The sequence below is a fragment of the Vombatus ursinus genome, unplaced genomic scaffold (genome assembly GCF_900497805.2).
Source record: "Vombatus ursinus unplaced genomic scaffold, bare-nosed wombat genome assembly UNPS02009573.1, whole genome shotgun sequence".
Taxonomy (NCBI): Eukaryota; Metazoa; Chordata; class Mammalia; order Diprotodontia; family Vombatidae; genus Vombatus; species Vombatus ursinus.
The window spans coordinates 352,624-373,498 of NW_020949351.1; the positions used below are offsets into that span (position 1 = coordinate 352,624).

Consider the following 20,875-nt stretch of genomic DNA (forward strand, 5'->3'; position numbering starts at 1 on the left):
CTAATACTATATAAACTATTTGGGAAAATAGGTGAAGAAGTCCTACCAAATTCCTTTTATTATACAAATATGGCGCTGACATGTAAACCAGGCAGAGCCAAAACTGAGAAAGAAAATTACAGACCAATTTCCCTAAAGAATATAGATGCAAAATTTTAAATAAAATATTAGCAAAGAGACTATAACAACTTATCTCAAGGATAATACACTAAGACCAGGTAGGATTTACATGAGGAATGCAGGGCTGGTTCAATATTAGGAAAACTATCACCATAATTGACCATATCAACAACAAAACTAACAGAAATCATATGATTATCTCAATAGATGCAGAAAAAGCATTTGACAAAATACAACATCCATTCCTATTAAAACACTAGAGAGCATAGAAATAAATGAAGTCTTCCTTAAAATGATAGATATCAAAAACCATCAGCAAGCATTATATGCAATGTGGATAAGCTAGAAGCATTTCCAATAACAGGTGCAGTGAAATAAGGCTGTCCATTATCACTACTGTTATTCAACATTGTGTTAGAAATGTTAGCTTTAGCAATTAGAGAAGAAAAAGAAATTGAAGGAATTAGAATTGGCAAAGAAGAAACAAAGCTATCACTCTTTGCAGATGATATGATGGTATATTTAGAGAATCCTAGAGAATTGAGTAAAAAATTACTTGAAATAATAAACAAATTTAGCAAAGTTGCAAGATATAAAATAAACCCACACAAATCATCGGCACTTCTATATGTTACTAACAAAGCCCAACAACAGGAGATAGAAAGAGAAATTCCATTTAAACTTGCAGTAGACACTATAAAATATTTGGGAGTCTACCTGCCAAAACAAAACCAGAAACTACATGAACACAATTACAAAACACTTTTCACACAAATAAAGTCAGAGCTAAATAATTGAAAAAATATTAGTTGCTCATGGGTAGGCCAAGCTAATGTAATAAAAACGACAATTCTACCTAAGCTAATTTACTTATTCAGTGCCACACCAATCAAACTACCAAAAATTATTTTATAGAGCTAGAAAAAACAATAACAAAATTCATCTGGAAGAACAAAAAGTCCATAGGAACTAATGAAAAGAAATGCAAGGGAAGGTGGCCTGGTTATACCAGATCTTGAACTGTATTATAAAGCAGCAATCATCAAAACTACTTGGTACTGGCTAAGAAATAGAGTGGTGGATCAGGGAAATAGGTTAGGTATGCAAGACACAACAGTCAGTGACTATACTAATCTACTATTTGATAAATCCAAAGACCCTAGCTTCTGGGATAAGAAATCACTATTTAGCAAAAATTGCTGGGAAAACTGGAAAAATGTATGGCAGAAACTGGGTGTAGACCAACATCTTACACCCTATACCAAGATAAAGTTAAAATAATGAACTTTGATTACCACTGTTCCATGCATGAATGAACCATCATACTTTAGAAAAGAAGAAATAGCTCCAATGTGGGGTTGTTATAACAAACAAAAATAAAGCCAGAGGGCTTTATTTTAGCAGTGCAGAAATTTTTTTTAAATGAGGACAGATCCTATTTACTGTGGTTAAGAACAAAGCAAAATAGGGGGTAACCAGGTGGTGCAATTGATAGAGCACCAGCCCTGGAGTCAGGAGGACCTAAGTTCAAATCTGGCCTCAGACACTTACTAGCTGTGTGACCCTGGGCAGGTCATTTAATACCGATTGCCTACAAAAAAGAAAAAGAACAAATTAAAGAAATACGTTCTTATTTAGGGTACACTTTGTGAGCTGAAGAAATAATGTCAGCATTTTTTGACAACAGGTGTAGCTCATGAGAGTTCTTCAAAGCTTCTGTACCTTTGGAAAAGGTTCCTCACCCTTGGAAAAATGGATCTTCAAAACAAATTCAGAGATTGCTATCCAGTACATTTCTACTGTGAATAATCTGTATGGGTGCCAGTTACCAGAAAAAAAAAATGCTACCTCAGTCACTTTGGAATTAGGGAAAGGCAGTGCTTGTGGTAAGTGGATACCTCTAATATACATACACACTAGTCATTCAGTCAACTGGTATTTATTAGGCAACTACTATATGCCAGTCACAATAATAGAAAACAATTGAGGTTTATAAACACACTTGTCAAAATAGGTTGTATGATTTGATTTTGAACTAAAACCAAGCATAAAGTGAAGAGATGTGCATGTCTCAAAAAGTTCCAACCCAAATTCTTCTTCCCTTGATCTTATTTAAAAATGTCTCTATTACTCCCTTCTTTCACATGCTACCAAGACAAATCCTTTTAGCAATAAGCAAAACAAATCAGTAGCCAGGTTGAGTTGATGTGATATCTTGGACACTTGAACTTCAGCTGATTTCATATCTTATTGAGTTATTATGTAGGTATTGATTATGGGCCCTAAAATAACATGCTTTCCTCATCTCCCTTAGTTTCCAAGATAATTTCAAAATTTTTAAAACTGTCTACTGGAATTTTTCCTAGGTTGTTTCTTTTTTTTCCTCTAGTCAAAAAAGTGCTGGGGAGATGGGGCATTGTGGAGGTGGAATATTACTAGACTATCCAAGCATAGTGTCAGTCTTAGTTAATTTATTAGGTAGTTTTGCTGAACTGCTTTTTTCCCCCTCTCTTATTTTTTTCTTTATTTCAAGAGATGGTTGTCTGAAGAGGTTCAGGGAAAGAATCTATTTGTAAATAAAGGTAATGTAAAAATAAAGTGTATAAATTTTAAAGTGCTAGACAAAGTTTCAATTATTCTCTTCTCAGAAGTAATCTCATAATATGTAACATAAAATCTGTATTTCCATTTCTTTGCTGTCTATAAAAATAAGCATGTACATAAAAAGAAATGACTGTAGTCACATAGCAAAAATATGCTTTTTGGCAGTCCTGTGAGTTTATACCTGTGGATTATAACAGCAAAAAATAATCCCTGGTTGTGTTCAGTACGAACTGGCCAAATGCATTTGCAAAATATCATTGAAGGGAAACAAAACTGTTATGTTATTTGATTGGTGTATACTGCCACTAGTAAGGGGGGGGGGAGGAAGTTCTACAGATAATAAACAAATGAATAAAAAGTCCCCAGTGGATATGAGACAGATTTGACAGAGTATTTTACTCCCCCCCCCCAAAAAAAACCTAATGCAAATCTGTTCTTTTGTTTAATTTTTTGAATCATGGGTTGAAATGTCAGTGATATTAATGGAGACTTTTACTGAGCTAGAACCTAAGAACATAGCTCATTATTATATTATTTATAATTTATATGTAGTCCCATTTGCCTAGTTTCAAAATTACAGGATGGGTTCCCTGGAGGATGGCTATCTCAAGATCAAAGTGCTCTATGGGACTATACCTGTAAACTATAGGTCATGAGCCCCTACCAATGTATTTACTTTTAGGAGTCAGTCAGAGGACACAACTCAAAGCAAAGGCATTTACTGAAATGACAGTGAGAAAAGTAGCAACTAAATATCTTCCCCATAAACCTGAGGCACATTCTCCCACAAATATACCCAACAGCAGTTAGGATGGATACATATAAAGGGGTAGAGAAACTGTAGGTAGAGGAAGAGAAGCATACATGAAGGGATCATGTATAACTGAGGCTTATACAAAGAAGGGTAATTCCTTTAATAGTGTTTCTATTGACTGTGGTCTTGAAGGCACCACTAGACCCGGCTCCCCTGGTCATTGTTGGGCATTGCTGGACATTGCTTAGTTGTAGTATTTACCAATTCCATCTTTGGCTGAGCTGAAATCCCTGGTACATTTGTGCCCTAAGTGAGACACTGCATAAGAAATATGTGGAATTTCTTCTTTCTTCTCTAAGGAGCACGATATGTTTCCTGCCTTCAAAGAATTTACAATCTAGTTGGAGACATTGCATTACTGTGTTTTATAGGGCATGAAGAAGCAGACATGTCCTAAGCTGGAGTCCTTAACCTGGGGTTCATGGACCAATGGATAAATTTCAGAGTGTGTGTGAACTTGAAGGGAAAAAAATACATCTTTATTTTAATTAATATTCTTTTGTAATGTTATATCTTTATTTTATGCATTTAAAAACATCTTTAGAAGGGATCCATGGGTTTCATCAGATTTTCAAAAGGATCCATCACACACAAACACACACACACACAAAGGGTTGGGGATCATGAAGGCTACAACCAAGAAATGCCCAGCAAAGACTAGTGGAACAAGTAAAAGGACTGCCTCATTCTCTGATAGTGGAACAAAGGAGTAAAGGATGGGTGAAAACAGTGAAGTTTTGGGAAATGGAGAAGGGTAAATGGAACTTATATTAGATAGCCCAAATCTTCTCAGGAAACTGAAGCCAAGACCACTGAGGTTGAACTCAGGTCCTCCTGACTCCAAGGCCAGAGCTCTATGCACTGAGCCACCTAAGAGTACTAAGCAAAGACCAACAATTTTGTTATTGACAGATATGCATTTTGTTGTTGAGTTGTTTCAGTTGTGTCCTACTCTTTGTAAACCCCATTTGGGTTTTTCTTTTTTGTTTTTCAAAGATATTGGAATAATTTGCTATTTCCTTCTGTATCCCATTTTACAGGTGAGGAAACTGAGGCAAATAGGGTTAAATGATTTGCCCAGGGTCACACAGGAGGAAGTGTCTGAGGCTGGATTTGAATTCACGAAGATGAGTTTTCCTAACTCCAGGCCAAGCACAAATTGACAATCAGGCATCAGGAAGGAATTACAAGGAATTTTTGGGCCAGGGACTCAGAGGGATCACTGTAGAAGGTAATCAAAAGCACTGACAATCCTAGCGTAAGGGCTTCTGCTTTTGTTGCTTACTTAAACTTATGTAGGGTTTATGTTAAGATCTAGGGCAATGATGTGGACAAAAAAGAAATTAACTTTATTTTTCAAGGGAGAGACTTACCAGCAAAACTCCAGCAGATGGTAGCAAAGAGTTGCAAATGGACACTGAATAACAGGCTGGCTGAGGGGTAGCAGATAGCAACTTGGTGATTCCCACAGTTAGAGACCAACACTTAGCAGAGATGATATAACAGGCAGCAGAGAGTGGAGATGCAGTATTCCGAGGAGATAGAAGCACACTAACATTATAAAAGCATATCTAAGGTTCTACAGCATGAGGGGTTTGAGTTGCCCTGGCCTCACGTGTCCTAATATCATCATCATCATCATCATCATCATCATCATCATCATCAACATCATCATCATCATCATCAACATCATCATCATTCTCCCTCTCTCTCTCTCTCTCTCTCTCTCTCTCTCTCTCTCTCTCTCTCTCGCCCTTTCCCCCTCTCTCCCCCCACCCCATGTATATTCTCTGGTCACATATGTTCTTTGGGTTTGTGCACTCTGCCGGGGTTGATGTAGTAACTTGTGGAAAAGAAAGGTCTTTTCTTACCACTTTATTTGCTTTGCTGTTTGATTAAAAGTCTTTTTTCTTTGAAGTAATATGACTTTTCTGTTTGGCTTAAGCATATTATTGGGGTCGTGTGAGTCATGGTCTTGAATGAGAGCTGACCCACTAAGTGCCTCATACCTGGGGTAGTTTTCTGGGTATCATGTGTAAGCTCCTCCCCTCCACCCCAATCTTAACAGTGATTTACCCAAAATCACACAGATAGGAAGTGGTCGAGCTTATATTTAAACCCAGGTCTCCCACAAGAGGAAAAGGATAAAACTTTGAACGTTCATTTCTCATACTTCAGAAATAGAGAAATGAGGAGGTGTCATAACTCAGGGTCTTCTCCGATTATTGAGGGTCTGTATCAGTTAATTCCGTGCTTGAACAAAGATATACCGCAATGAGGGTAGTACCCAGGAAAATAGGTGAGACCAAATGAGATTTAGGGATTCCCTTTATTTGAATTAGATTTACAAATCCACACTGTTAAGCAACACACAGAAGGTAAGCCACAGCAATGACCACGAAGGAGGGCAGTGAGGAGGAGCTTGCTGGTTCACTTTTGTAATAGGGCTTCTGATGGTGATTTTCCCTGAGTGTCACCTTTCCATTACCAAGTAGTGCAATATCACCCCGCCCCTACGAGTCCCCCTGCCCTCATCCTAAATTCACCTCCGCTGCCTCCTTCGCACAACCGGTTGCTCTCTTTGCATTCCTTAAAGGGACACTGCTTCGACATTCATATTTTTAACCTTGGTTCTGACACTTGCATTAAGGAAAGCATCCTCGGGAAGGCTGGAGGCGGGAGAAGGCGGGGGAGGTGGAGGTGGGGGGGGGTGTCAGCCCGGGTCACGTGAGAGGAAAAAGAGAAGAAGAGAGTGAGATTGGGAGCCCAAACTCGCCTCTGCTCCTGGGATGGCGGCCGCGGGGGCCAGACCGAGAGTAGGATGCCTCCCTCGGGCCCCTAAAATACCCAGGGACGCTCAGAAACGGTGCGCATGACGCAGATGCCACGACGGCCCCTTGGGCCCTCGGATCCGAGTGAGTGACAAGTGCTCCAGTGCCCAGTTGCGGGAGAGTGGCGTGCAGGAGAGTAGGGCAGCCTCCCACAGTTCGGCGGGTCGTGGACCGAGAGGTGCCCCTCCGGGCTCCGAAGCTGCTGCCCCTGCGCAGAGGCTGAGGAGCGCCTCTGGCCCCTGGAGCTGCCGCAGGGGAAAGATGAAGATCTGGAGCTCTGAGCACGTGTTTGGGTAAAGAGGGAGCCCTGGCTTGTGGAGGGGGGTGGGGTGCAGAGAGTGGCCAAGTTGGGGCCCGGGGAAGTTGGATCTCAAGAGATTCGGGAACCCGCGCCCGCCCGCCGTGAGTATCTGCGTGTGCGCTCAGCCGGCGTTTGCCCAGGGCTTTAGTGCTCCCTTCCCCCGAAAAAAATTAAGTATTAGTGAGCTGTCTCATGCCCTATGAGGGCATGCATTTCTCCCCGTTGCCGACCACATTAAGGATCTTGCATGTGATGTGCCTATAGTCAGAGCAGCTGCTTGGCAGTTAATTTTGAACGTTTGTCTTTTCGGGAGGGACAAGGCTTGGGGAAGAGGGGCTAGTGTTTTATTAATACTCCAAAAAGCAAATCCAGGGAATGAGAGGCCTAGTTCCCTCTTCATTTCAGTCCCATGATTGCAGCTTATTTGAAAATGATCTGGGGAAGACTTGGTTTAAGTAGGGCAGAATCCCAGATCTGACTTTCTTCAGAAAACGCTTGCCCACAACTTCAGTACCAAGGTCAAAGGATCTGTCAAGTAGTTCGTACTCCCCACTCCCTATCTGGGAAATGAATCAGATGAACCCACCCTTTACAGACGCAATAAATAAGCAAGGAAGCCAGTATTCATGATGCTAGATCATAATTCCTTATTACAATTTAGTGTTTCAGGTGATTTGGAAGGAAGAACAGTAATAATAATAATATTTATATAGTACCTACTATGAGCCAGACATTTTGTTAAGAACTTTGCAAATATTATCTTGATTTGATCCTCAAGGAGTAGAGAAATGGAGCAGGGGGTAGGAATGAAGATAGGAGAAGGAATGGTAAACTAGAAGAATGAAAGGAGGAAAAGAGGAAAGAAGATGTATCAGAAGATATGATAATTTGCCTTTGGAAATCAAATCTCACCAGTCATGAAACCTGAATACTGTGTTATGGTATTTCCTTAAAAGAGTAAGAATGTATAAATTGTCTGTTAAAGTTATGAGAAGCAATCCCATTTGTGATAGAAAGTGTATGAACTGGACCTCAGCAATAACATTCTTCTCAAAAAAGCTTTTGTTAAAAAATAAAACAAATGATTCTCTTTATAGCTTTTCTGCTTTACAGACTATTATAGTTACACTTAAATCATTTAAAAATCTAGGAAGTAATTCAATTTATGAAATATTTTCTAATCTATCACCTCTTACTTTGCTGAGAAAATTGAGACCACATATAGTGAGCTCCTTTTTCTTCTCTTCTTTTTATCTCAAAACCCCTTGACTTCATCCTACATTCTCTTTTCCTTTCTCCTAGTCTCTGATAATGAAGTGATTCTTGCCAGGGCCACCCCTTCATGTACCCTTGATATAATTTCTTTCTGTCTTCTCAAGCATATTTCCCCTTCAGCTGTTTCTTGACCCTGTATTAAATCTCTCCCTGTCTAGAGGATTCTTTTCCCCTATGACTATGACTCCCTCATCCTTTAAAAAAAAAACAAAACCTTCACCAGTCCATATCACCCACCTAAACTGTTATCCTATATCCCTCCTCTCTTTATCAGCAAATCCTATAAAGACCTACACTTCCTCGGCTCTCAGTAGACCATTTGAACCCTGGCTTCTGACCTAAATAATTCATAATTCAACTAAAATTGGGCTCTTCTAAAATTACCAGTGTTCTCTTGATTATCAAATCTGAAGCTCGTTTCTCAGTCTGTATTCTTTTGTTTTCTTTTATCTCATTACTACATAAAACTGTTGACCACACTGTTCTATGTTTTCATGACACTACTCTCTTCTGGTTCTCCTCCTACCTATCGGATCACTGTTAAATGTTCTGTTTCCTTTGCTGGATCATTATCCACACCATGCCCCTTATCTGTGGGTATTCCCCAAGGTTCTCTGCCTTGGACCCTTTTCTACTTCTATGCTCTTGGTGATCTCATCAGCTCCCATGAGTTCAACCATTATTTCTATGCACATGATTTCCAGATTTGCATATCTACCCCTACTCTCTACCTGTACCTAAAATCCCCCATCACCAACTATCTGTTGGATATTTTGAACTGAATATCCCATAAGATATCTCAAACTCAATATTACCTAAACAGAACTCATTATGCCCCCTCCACCCACCCCAAACACACAATCACACATATCATTCTTGTAGTCACTCAGATTTGCAACCTATGTGTTATCCTGAGCTCCTCACTCTCCTTCACCTCATGTATACAATTGGCTGCCAAATCTTATTTCCACCCTCTTACCTTTCCAATATTCTTACATCATGTACCAACTCCCACATACCCTGTGATCCAGTGACACTGGTCTTCTTACTGTTCCCTGAACAAGATACTCCATCTCCCAACTTTAGGCATTTCCACTGGCTGTTTTTCTCTTTCCTTCATGCCTGGAATGTTCTCGCTCATTTCTGCTTCCTAGATTCCCCGAATTCCTTCAATTCCCAGCTAAAATCCTGTAGTCTGTAAGAAGCCTCTCCCAATCATCTTAATTCTGAAGCCTTCCTTTTAAATTTTGTTCTGTGTGTATCTTATTAGTACCTAGTTATTTGCATGTTGTCTCCCCCATTAGATTGTTAGGTCCTTGAGAGCAGAGAGGTTTTTTCCCTTGCCTTTCTTTGTGTCTTTAACAAGGTGCTAACATAGTTGACATAGTAGACACTTAAATGTTTATTAATTGACTGTTTTAGGTTTCTCCCTACCCCAATCCATCCTCCATACATATTTTATATGTTTAAAAACATACACACATGTATGTATATATGGAAAATCTACATGTTATTCTTGTATACACATATATGTATGTATACACACATACACCCACATGTGTATTGCTTCCATTATTAGAATGAAAGTTCCTGGAAGGCACGGATTGTTTTGTTTTTTCTTTATAGTCTTTGTATTTCTTGTTATGTAAGCATAGTAAGTGCTGAATAAATGATTAGTGACTTCACCAGGTCCCTATATTTAATTATTATCACTATGCAGATGACACATAGATTTGTATCTCCATCTCCAATCTCTTTCTTGAGTTCCAGTCTTGCATGACCGACAGCCTGTTGGACATCTTACACTGGATATATCCTATAGGCATCTCAAATTCAACATGACTAAAACAGTACTGGCTATCTTTCCTCCTCAAATCTACCCTTCTGCCAAATTTTCCTGCTGTTATCAAGGGTACCATCATTCTTCCAGTCCCCTGTGTTAGTTATCTTGACATTATTCCAGACTCTTCACTCTCCCTCACCCTGTATATGCAGCCGTTTGCCAGATCTTGTCAGTTACTTCCACATCTCTCAGTATCAACACCTTTTCTCTACTCACAAATGCACCCACAGTTCAGGCCCTCATCACCTCTTGCCTAGACTATGCCAGTGACTTCTCAGCTTCTAGTCTCTCCCCGCTCTCATCCTTCTTCACACAGGTACCAAAGTGGTTTTTCTTAAGCAAAGATCTGACCAGTTCACTCCTCTACTCAGTAATTTCCAGTGGTTCCCTGTTGCCTGTTGGATAAAATATAAACCCCTTTGGGGGCATTTTAAGGTCTTCATAATCTATACATTGTTTGCCTTCCCAAGCTCTGTAGTCCAGCCAAACTGGCCTTCTTTCTGTTCCTCTCACATCGCGTTCCAACCCATTTCCATCCATTATGTCTTTGCATAGAGTCTTCCTCATACCTGGAATACTCATCTCCATCTCAAGAATCCCTCACTTCCTTCAAGAGGCAGTTTAAGCACCATCCTCTTATGAAGCCTTTCCTGATCCCTGCAACTGCCAGTACCCTCTTCCCTAACTACCTTATAATTAATTACTTTGTATTTTGTATCCCCAGCACTAAGCAGTGCCCAACACATAGTAGGTGTTTAATAAATGCTTATTTATTAACTGGCTTGTATTTATTTTGTGTTTCTTCTGTATACATAGATAAAAATGTGTGTATATGCATGTATAATATGTACATATATGTACATATCACTTTCTATGTCTACCTATGGAATGTAGGCTATTCAAGATTAAGAATTTTCTCTTTTTTTTGGTCTTTATATCCTCAGTAGCTAGCACAGTTCCTGACATAAAACCACTGAGTTTGATTGAGTGATTGATTGAGTTTAATTTTAGTTTAGTATGGATTTTGCTACACATCATGGAAGTATCTTAAATATTTGTCACAGGTATAAGTGATTTGTTAGTTATAAACAAAGTTACTATTGATGATTTCGAAAATTGTTTCAGCTGACTGTCTTGTCATTGAGTTCGGCTTTAGAACAAAAGCTAAATGGAGTTTGACAGGTATGCACTCAGCTGCGTATTAAGAACTATCATTTATGTTCTGTTCTATAAGACTGTTTTATGAATGACATAATGCTGTCCAGCATCATTTTCTATATGACAGTAAAAACTAAAAGTACAACTTTCTGGTTGTGTTCATGGGAGATATTTTGGTCTACTAACAGTCCTCAGTTTTCTCTCTCTAAGATTATAGGTATTTCTTTGTTCTAGTTTTTCTGGAATTTTTCTCTTCATGTTTTTGTTAGATTATTATAAAGACATTTGACTGGTACTTGATAAGCTTACTCTGAAGGAAAAGAGAAAAAAAGATTAGATTTAAAGAAATTGGATATGGTCAGGTGTCCTTGTTGGCATTCATATTCATGTGAAAAGCCCATGGGACCTGGAAATCATATCCAAGTATAACCTGAAAAGTAAGTCTTGATAAAAATCGAGAACCTTTTAGAAAAGCTAACTGACAAGAGCAGTCATCTCACCATGTTTTGAGATGGTTAAGCATTTTTTAAATGGCAGACTTTCCTTGCTAATTTCATCCTGTAAACATTATAATTCAAATCGTACCAATGAAGATTATAACCTGCATATGCTTTAGATAAATCCCAGGGACAAGGTACATAGAAGTTTGGTGATTTGAGAAGAGATACCAACCCCTTGTTCGTATCAGAAATAGGATCTGAACCTGGATCTTTCTGATTCTAAAGCCAACATTCTATCTACTTCATGATGACTTTATGGCAGGGGTATGCTGGTAAATATTGAACAATTGGCTCTTTGAAAAGCTACTTTAAAGTTTAATTTGCATTATTAACATTTCCTCCATCTCTTTCTTAAGTCTTTACAACCAACAAAACAATGAGTCAAGCCTTGATTTGTAGAGTTTACCAATTTCTGTGATATAAATGCTCACACCAAAATTTTAACAATCTTGCCAGTTCATAATTGTTGACTGTGGCACACCCCTAGAGCCTGCCTTTCAAAAATAAGACTCATCATTCACGTAGGACCATAGCGGTAACATAAAGAAGTAACATTAGGCAGCGTGGTGTTGTGAATACCACATTAGAGTCAGAATCCCTGAGATCCAGGCTCTGTCACTCAGAAGTCTTGGGCAAGTCACTTTACTTTCTTCATCTGTAAAACCAGAACAAGGGAGTTGGATTAGATTATCACTAAGGTAGTAGCTAGCATTTATAAAGCACTTTGTTAAGTGCTTTACAAATATTAATTCATTTTGTCCTCACAATAACCTTTATTGTTATTATTTGACAATTGAGGAAACTGAGACAGAGAGAGGTTAAGTGACTTGCCTAGGGTCACACAGCTAGTAAGTGTATAAAGTCAAATTTGAACTCAGTTCCTTGAGGTAAGGGACTGTTTCATTTTTGTCTTTATTTTCCAAGTGCTTGTCCCAGGGCATTAAACATAGTAAGTGCTTAATAGATGCTTGTTGACTGATTGACATGGGCAGACCTGCAAATTAGCAGTATCAATTTTGCAACTATGTAGAAGATGGGGAGGAAAGTTTTGAATTAAGGAGAAAAATTAAGCAGTCTCAGGAGTCCAGGACAGAGGTGATGAAGGCCTGCCTTAAGGTGATGTCTGTGTGAGTGGAGAGAAAGGTAGTGGATATGACATATATATTCCAATAAATGGGTTACCTCTGTGTTCCAACAACCTGCCACACAATGGACCAGGTCTAAATTTTCCTCTGATATCCCTCATGCCCTTATCCTGCCCTACCCTCCTTTCTAAAGGATTCTTGAGGAGAACAGTGAATTGTCAGTTATAGTTGCCATCCTAAGGGTAGAGAGATCAGGGCAAGGAAGATGTAGCAGTTTATGGAATGTATACATGAAATCGTTGTCGCTATTCTATGGAACTGAGTGGGAGACACCCATACCCAAATCTGAGGCAGTGGGACAGGTGAGAACTGTGCACATTGAGAACTGACTCTAGATTTCCACTGTGTGGGAATCTTGACAGGAAAGCTCTGTAAGGAGAGACCTTAGCTAAACAGGTCAAGGGCATGATTTATTTCAGGCTTCCCAGCTATGTAGAAAGAAGAAATCAGTTATACTAGGACACCTGATCTCTTGCCCTAGGGAAAAGGTCTCTGGCATCTTTTGGGTTCCCTCAGGAAAGCAGAGAGGTGACTCTTGGGGTAGAGACTGCAGACTATCTGGCCCACTGTATAGCCAACCTATAACAGATTTTTCTTTAGGGCTTGCTTTAAGCATAGTGTGATTCCTAGGGCAATGAGAGTAGCTGCCTTGCTCACCCCCAAATCTCTCAACCCTGCTTTTCTCTGAATGTCTAAAAATTCTCCGTCAAGAAACAAAGACTTTCATTATTTCATGAAGTTGGAAGAAAAATCTTGAATTGTATTTTTTTCTTTTCTTTTCTTTTTATATTTGTATTCTAGGACTAGCATAGTGCTTTCAACATAGTTAAGTGCTTAGCATCAAGGAATTCTTTTAGTCAAGGAATGGGAGTTCTTGGGAGAGGTATATCCATCATCGGAAGTCTGATGATTGTGAGTCAAAGACAGGAGGCCAAATTGAAAGCAAAGAGTATTTATTAGCATGCTAAGGAAGGCTGCTCGTGCTCAATAGCAGCTTCAACTTCAGGGTGCAGATTGAGTTTTTATAACTTTGCATGCCCATTTAGAATACACAGCCAATCAGTATTCTGAGTCAACTTAGGTTAAATAAGTAAAATATTTCACAGGGGTGGGAGGGGGGAGAAACGGGGATCATTTGAAATACAGTTGGCAGGATTTATTATAAAACATTCACTATTGAAAAGCAGGAGATAAAGGAAAATGACCAAATACTTTTACAATTGTGAAAGAAGTCCTTTTAGGCCAAACTCTTATCCAAGGACAACAAGTAGTTGTTACAACAATTGATGAAATCATCTGTTTTACAGTATCTTTGCATGATTTTATTTATCCTTCAGTAGGGGTTGGGATTTTTCTATTATTAAGACAGCAAGTGGTTGGGGGATTAGTCCATCAAAATGTTGCAAAATAATTGTGCCTCCTATTTTACCCTCTAGTAAATATTCCTTGCATAAGGCTAGAGAGTTTGTTCAGTCATTTAAATTATGTCTGACTCTTTGCAACCCTATTTGGGTTTTTCTTGGCAAAGATATTAGAATCTTCAGCTCATTTTACAGATGAGGCAACTGAGTCAAATAGGGTTAAGTGACTCATCCAGGGTCACCCAGCTGTTCTGAGGCCAGAGTTGAACTTATGAAGATGAGTCTTCCTGACTTGGGCCCAGTGCTGTATCTGCTGGTCACCTAATTTCCCCTGCAGAGAGGTAGGTTGAAGCAAATACAAAGTACAAAGTACATGGTTTTATAGTATCACAGATAAAAATCAGATCCTTCCCTGATTTGATTGGGAAAGGGGTTCCTATAAGGGAAGATAGTAAGGGTAACAGCTAGCTAAGGACAACAGAAGGGTATAAATGAAAAAGGCTACCCTTTAAATTTTTTCTCACTTCACAATTTTGCCTAGGGCTGATTCTGAATATTTTTAGATAAATAGAAACTATTCCCAAAGGCATTCATGGTCCAGCCACATTAAGAACTTCTGTAATAGTGAGATCATGGGATCATAGATTTTAACCTAGAAGAGACCTTAGAGTAGCCCCTTCAATTTACAAAGGATGAAACCTAGGCCAGGAAGATTAAGTGAGTTGAACATGGTAGCAAGTGACAGAGGATGTATTTGACTCCACTCCTCTGACTTCAAATCCAGTGCTCTTCCACAGTGCCATGCTGCCTTCTGATTCTCAGTCCTCTGCTTCAGCTAGTAGACAATCCTCATCAACTTTTTTTCTTCCAAAATTGTTTTCTTTAACTAAGAAATACAGACCAACCATGACCCATTGAATTTTAAACTTTTGGGCATTTCATACTGTTCCTGTTGTATTAAGTGTAGAGGTGCATCATTCCTCATTTCCTATATATGCCATTACACTGTAATCACCTATTTGCTTAATTTTTCCTTTCCCTGGGTCCTGTGTGCTGTGTATTAATGAATCCATCAGTCAGTATTTATTAAGTATCTCATGTGTGCTTGACACTGTGGGTACTATGCTCTGGGGATGCAAATATACTGAATAAAACAATCCCTACTTGCAGGTAGCTTAAGGATTCTTTTGCCTGTTACTTGATCCAATCCTGTTAATGAAATGTTTTGTTAAGAGGGGGAACTGGACACTGAACAGTTGATTTCTCCTCCTTGTATGTAATCCCTGGTGGCTGAACTGTTAATATATTGATGAGGTGTTAACACACTGTTATCCTCTTATTAAATGTGAACACCTTTTTTTTATTATTGAATTAGGATGGGTTAGGCCAAGCAGCCAAAAAGTGTTCATGAACCTAGAGGGCTTTAAATAGCTAAGCCTGAAGTAGGTCTACCAGTCAAATTTGTCCAAATGAAGCAGTTTTATGGAGTGTGAGTCTCCACCAGAGGGCTGTGGGGCTAGGGAGAGAGGATTTTTTTTTTTTTTGCATCAGAATTACTCCCTAGCAGGAGACACTGCTTCTGGGAGTGAGCATAGACACACATCCTCCAAGTAGATGCACACATAGAGAGGTAGTTTTTGGAGGAAGCAGATTCAAGGATTGTGATTCATGTCAGTAAAGAGAACCAACCAGGGCTTCAAAGAAGAGTTATACCTAGTAAATGGGAGCTGACCTTTGGAGAGGAACAGACCTTGGGAGCTTAACTGAGGGATCTGACCAGCAGAGATTCTGTGCTTTGAGAAGCTTCCTGAGGATTCTAGGTGGAGAAAGTAGACATTAAAGCAGTGTAGAACCATAGGTATGAGTGACTTTGACTGTGTGTGCTCCCCACACATATGCCTTTCTACTAGTATACTATAAATTTGTGAACACTCTTCCTATTGATACTGTGTGTATTTGTGGGAGAATGCACCCTGCTTTTAGGAGGAATTTTTTTTATAGCTGTTCTTCTTACAATGCCCTCTTAGTAAGTGCCTTTGCTTCGAGCAAATTTGTTTACCTGCTGACAAGAAAGAAGCACACTGGTGGGGGCTCATGAAATATAGTTTTAGAGTGGGTACTGTAGTAATTTTCAGAAATATTTTATATAGAAATTCAAGTTAAACAAAAGGTCGTGTTTGTTTTCCACTATAGTAGTAATCACTGACTGAACTTGATCACTGGAACTCCTTTATTTGTTAACACCCAAGGTACCAAGTCATTGACCAACCATAGTTGCCCACCGATCAGTTACCTAGCTGCCGAGCAACTGCCTGTGTGACCTACGTGATCCTCGAGGTTACACACCTAAAGGTGATCTAAATAAAAGTTACTATTCTAGTTGACCTAGTAGAGTCTCTATCCAGATCAAGCTCACGATGCTTAAAGTTTTGCCATACAGGCAGCAGCTTAGCCAGTCTGCAAAATGAGGAGACTGATCTAAATGGTTTCTGAGTTAGAAAGCTCTAGACCTATGACCCTGTCATTAAATAGGCGGCTGATTCAAACATCTGTTTTTCCTCTAGCTATGAAAATGCAACACAGATATGCATGATTTATCTATCAGTCAACAAACATGTATTAATAAAAGCTTATTTTTTTCAGGCACTGTGGATACAGACAGTAACTGTCCCTGTCTGTAAGCAGTTTATGTTCTACAAGGAGAGTAAATGTGTACATTTAAGTGTATATAACATATATGTGTATATATGTGTGTTTTTATTGTGTGTGTATATATACAGTGTGTGTGTATATATACAGTCATTTCAGTCACGTCCAACTCTCCATGACCCATTTGGGGTTTTCTTTGAAAAGACACTGGAGTGGTTTGCCATTTCCTTCTCCAGCTCATTTTACAGATGAGCAAACTAAGGCAAACATGATCAAGTGACTTCCCCAGGGTCACACAGCTAGTAAGTGTCTGAAGCTGGATTTGGACTCAGATCTTACTGACCTCAGGCCCAGCATTCTACCTTCCATGTCACCTATCAACAACAACAACATTTTTGAAAGGAGGCATTATCTGCTAGTGAAATCTGGATTTCAGAGACTCAGGATTTTTTTTTCTTGCTTTTTGGTGAGGCAGTCAGGTTTAAGTGACTTGCCCAGAGTCACACAACTAGTAAGTATCAAGTGTCTGAGACCAGATTTGAACTCAGGTCCTCCTGACTCTAAGGCCAGAACTCTGTCCACTGCACCACCTAGCTGCCCCAGAAACTCAGGATTCTAAGCGATACTGGAAAGAAGGTCAGTTTGGTTGGACCATAGAGTGTGTAAAGGAGAATAGTATATAAATCTAGAAAGATATGTTGGAGCCTGGTTGTGAAGAGGAGTATATATTTGATCCTTGAGATGACAGGAGCCACTGGAATTTGTTGAGTAGAGAAGATACATAGTGAGTCCTTTTATAGAAAAAATCTTTTTGGTGGCTATGTAGAGGATGAATTGGGGTGGGGAGAAACTTAAGGCAAGAAGATGGATTAGGAAGCTATTGCAGTTGTCAAAGTGAAAGGTGATAAAGGCTTGATCTAAGGTTGTAGCTATGGCAATAACATGATATACACAAGAGATATTGTGGAGATAGAAGCATGATTTGGCTGCTGATTGGCTATCTGAGGTGAGGGAGAGTGAGGATTCAGGATGACATTTAGGTTTTGAGCCTGGGTAACTGGAAGGAAAGGTGATAGTGCCCTTGACAGACACAGAAGTTAGGCAGAGGGTTGTTAGGGGAGTTAGGTTGATATACTGGTAACATATTAATATGAGTTCATAACTAGTTCATTGTGAACCATCACATTTATTTGAACCCATTTTGGGTGCTTTAAAATATGATTTCTAAAATGTTCTATCCTTGACCTTGTTTTATTTTTGGGGTTGCTAGCAGTTTTTATGCGTATACATTTGAAAACTGCTTACTGTGATTCAATAAAAAGTTCTTAATACAAGAAACACAAGCAAAATATATAAACCTAAATGAAGAAAGACATGATAGTGGTAACTTGAATAATGAGTAGATAAAGAAAAAATCATAGAAGTAGCTTTTATGTTATATCATATATTATATGAAAATGTTAACAATGGTAATATTCTTGAGATGCCACTAAATCATCCAAAGAAGAAAAATAACATCTCAGAAAACATAATGAATAGAGCAGAGGATTGAAAAATAGAAAAATCAATAAATGAATGAGTGCCTCTCCAAAAAACAAAAAAAATCCTGAAAATTAGATGAGAAGTAGGAAAACAAAAAGAATATGGATTAATAAAGCTAAAAATTTGTTCTATGCGAAGGCTAATAAAATCAATAAAGCCTTAGCTGTTCTGATGAAAAAGAAGAGGAAGGAAAACCCAATTATCATTTTAAAAAATTAACAAGGAACATTTACAATGGAGAAGAAAGAGAATTTTCAGAACCTACTATATTATTATATGTCAGCAAAACAGAAATGAAAAGAAATGGAGGATTTCCTATACGAATATTAAATACCCAAGTGAATAGAACAGGAAATAACAGTTCCTAAACAAGCTGATCTCAAAAAAAAAAAAAATTTAAATTCCTGTAAAGGAGCTTCCAAAGGGAGTTAGGGAGCAAGTGGAGACAACCTGATCCTGATGGATTTAGAGAAGGAGCCTAATAAGGAACTAAATACTGTATAAAAGAATATGTAATTAAATATAAAGGAATATGAAGGAATAGTTAATAAACTATGATACACAAATCATTCTCTCAAAAATTGAGAAAGAAGACACTCTAATGCCTGAACCAGGGACAGATAAAACAACAAAAGAAGAGAACTAAAGTCCAATACCACTAATGAAAATATTAATGAAAATGTTCTAAACGAAATCCTAACAAAAAGATTATAGTAATATATTTTTAGAATTATTTACTGTGACCAAATTAATTTATTCCAAGGTATAAGAATGGTTCAACATTAGGAAAGCAATTAACATAATCATATTAAAAACAAAAACATCCAAACTACATGATTATATCATTAGGCTTAGGGAAAAAAACCCAAAAACTTTTAGCAAAGTTCAACACTTATTTATGTTTAGGAAAAAAAACAACCTACAAACAAAAACCATAGAAGGGCCATTTTTATCTTAGTTTTGGAAGCAATTGAGATTAAATGACTTGCCCAGGGTCACACAGCTAATAAGTGTCTGAGGCAAAATTTGAACTCAGGTCTTCCTGACTCAAGGACCAGTGCTCTATCCACTGCACCAACTAGCTGCCACTAGAAGGACTATTTTTAATGTGATAAAAAGTATATATCTAAAATCCAGAGTTAGCATTATTCACATCAGGATCACAGAATCATACACAGGAACATAGATTTAGACTGAGAAGAGAATTTAGAGATTATCTAATCTAACTCCCTTATTTTTGAGGGAAATGAGGCCCATAAAAGTTAAGTGACTTTCTCAGTGACAGAGATGAAATTTGAACTCAGGCCTTGTGATGCCAAATCTAGCACCCTTTACATTGTATCATGCTGAGGAAATACTAGAAGACTCCCAAATAAATGGACAGATAAAGTAAGGAGGCCTCTTTTCTTGGCTGTTGATAGGTGTTAGAAATAATAAAACAATAAGAGAAGAGAAAGAAAAATTTAAAAAAACTATAAAAATAGGCAGAGACAAAAGTATTCCTATCTACTGATGATGTAATGGTTTACTTAAGAAAGCCTACATAACCAGCAAAGAAACTGATTGAGATAATTAATGGTTTTGGTAGGATATCAAATAGATCTATAAAATTAACAGCATTTCTATATAATGACTATACTGAAAACAGTGGGAAATTATGCAAAAAGGGGAGATTAAAATGTTCATACTCCTTTGACCCAGAAATCACACTGCTAGACATATGCCCCAAAACAAAATGTTCATTTTAGCACTTTTTTAGAAGCAAAGAATTGTAAAAAGTAGATGCCTGTCAACTAGGGCAACAACTAAACAGATTTTGCTTCATAAATGTAATATAGACTCTTACTATGCTATAAAAATGATGAATATGAAGAAGTAAGAGAAGCATGAAAAAAATATGAACTAATATAGAGTGAAATAAGGAGACTCTAGGAAATGGTATAGGCAGTGGCTATAACAGAAGAGATGGAAAGAACTAAAAACAAAAACCCTGAAAGTGAACACTATGTCATTATAATGGCACTAGATAGATGGAATAGATGGAAAGAACTGAAAACAAAAACAAAAACCTGAAACTGAGCACTGTGTCATTATAATGGCACTACTTGGTCCCAGAGAAGAGTTGAGAACATATACTTCCCTCTTTTCATTGTATACGTGAGCACTATGGGTGTGGAACATTGCATGTATAGTCAGATTTGGTTGATATGTTGGTTTGTTTTGTTGAATTGCCTTTTTAGATCTTTGTTTTTTATTCCTTTTTATAAGAATGACTTAATTTGTATGGATGAAAGGGGTATTTGGAAATGTAGCAGATGTAAAAGCAAAAGATATCAATATCAATAAAGATATCAATAAAAATGAAAAGCAAATAAAACAAATGCTAACTCCCAAAGTTTATTGAAGAAATGATAGGCAGAGAGAACATCTTATTATTCATGGGATTTGCCAGCTAGATGGCACAGAGGAGAAAATGCTGGACCTGGAGTCAAAGAGACCTGAGTTCAAATTCAGCCTCACTTACTTACTAGCTGTGTGACCCTGGGCAAGTCACTTAACCAGTATGTCTCAGTTTTGCCATCTGTAAAGTGGTGATAATAATAGCACCTACCATCCAGTGTTGTTATGAAGATCAAATGAAATAATATTTGTAAAGTACTTTGCAAACCTTAGAGCTATTGTTATTTCTAAGCACACTCACATATAAACATATTTTCCAAAAATGCTGGTGT

At 38.1% G+C, this 20,875-nt stretch overlaps 1 protein-coding gene across 1 annotated transcript in view; it reads left to right on the forward strand.

Annotated features, from left to right (window-relative positions):
* Window positions 1-6,599: 6,599 nt before the first annotated feature.
* Window positions 6,600-20,875, forward strand: part of PRELID3A (PRELI domain containing 3A) — a 29,243-nt gene continuing 14,967 nt past the window's right edge. The window contains exon 1 of the mRNA XM_027852303.1: window positions 6,600-6,662. Within this exon, the coding sequence (XP_027708104.1) occupies window positions 6,631-6,662 (32 nt within the window). The 5' untranslated portion in view covers window positions 6,600-6,630. The remainder of the gene's footprint in view (window positions 6,663-20,875) is intronic.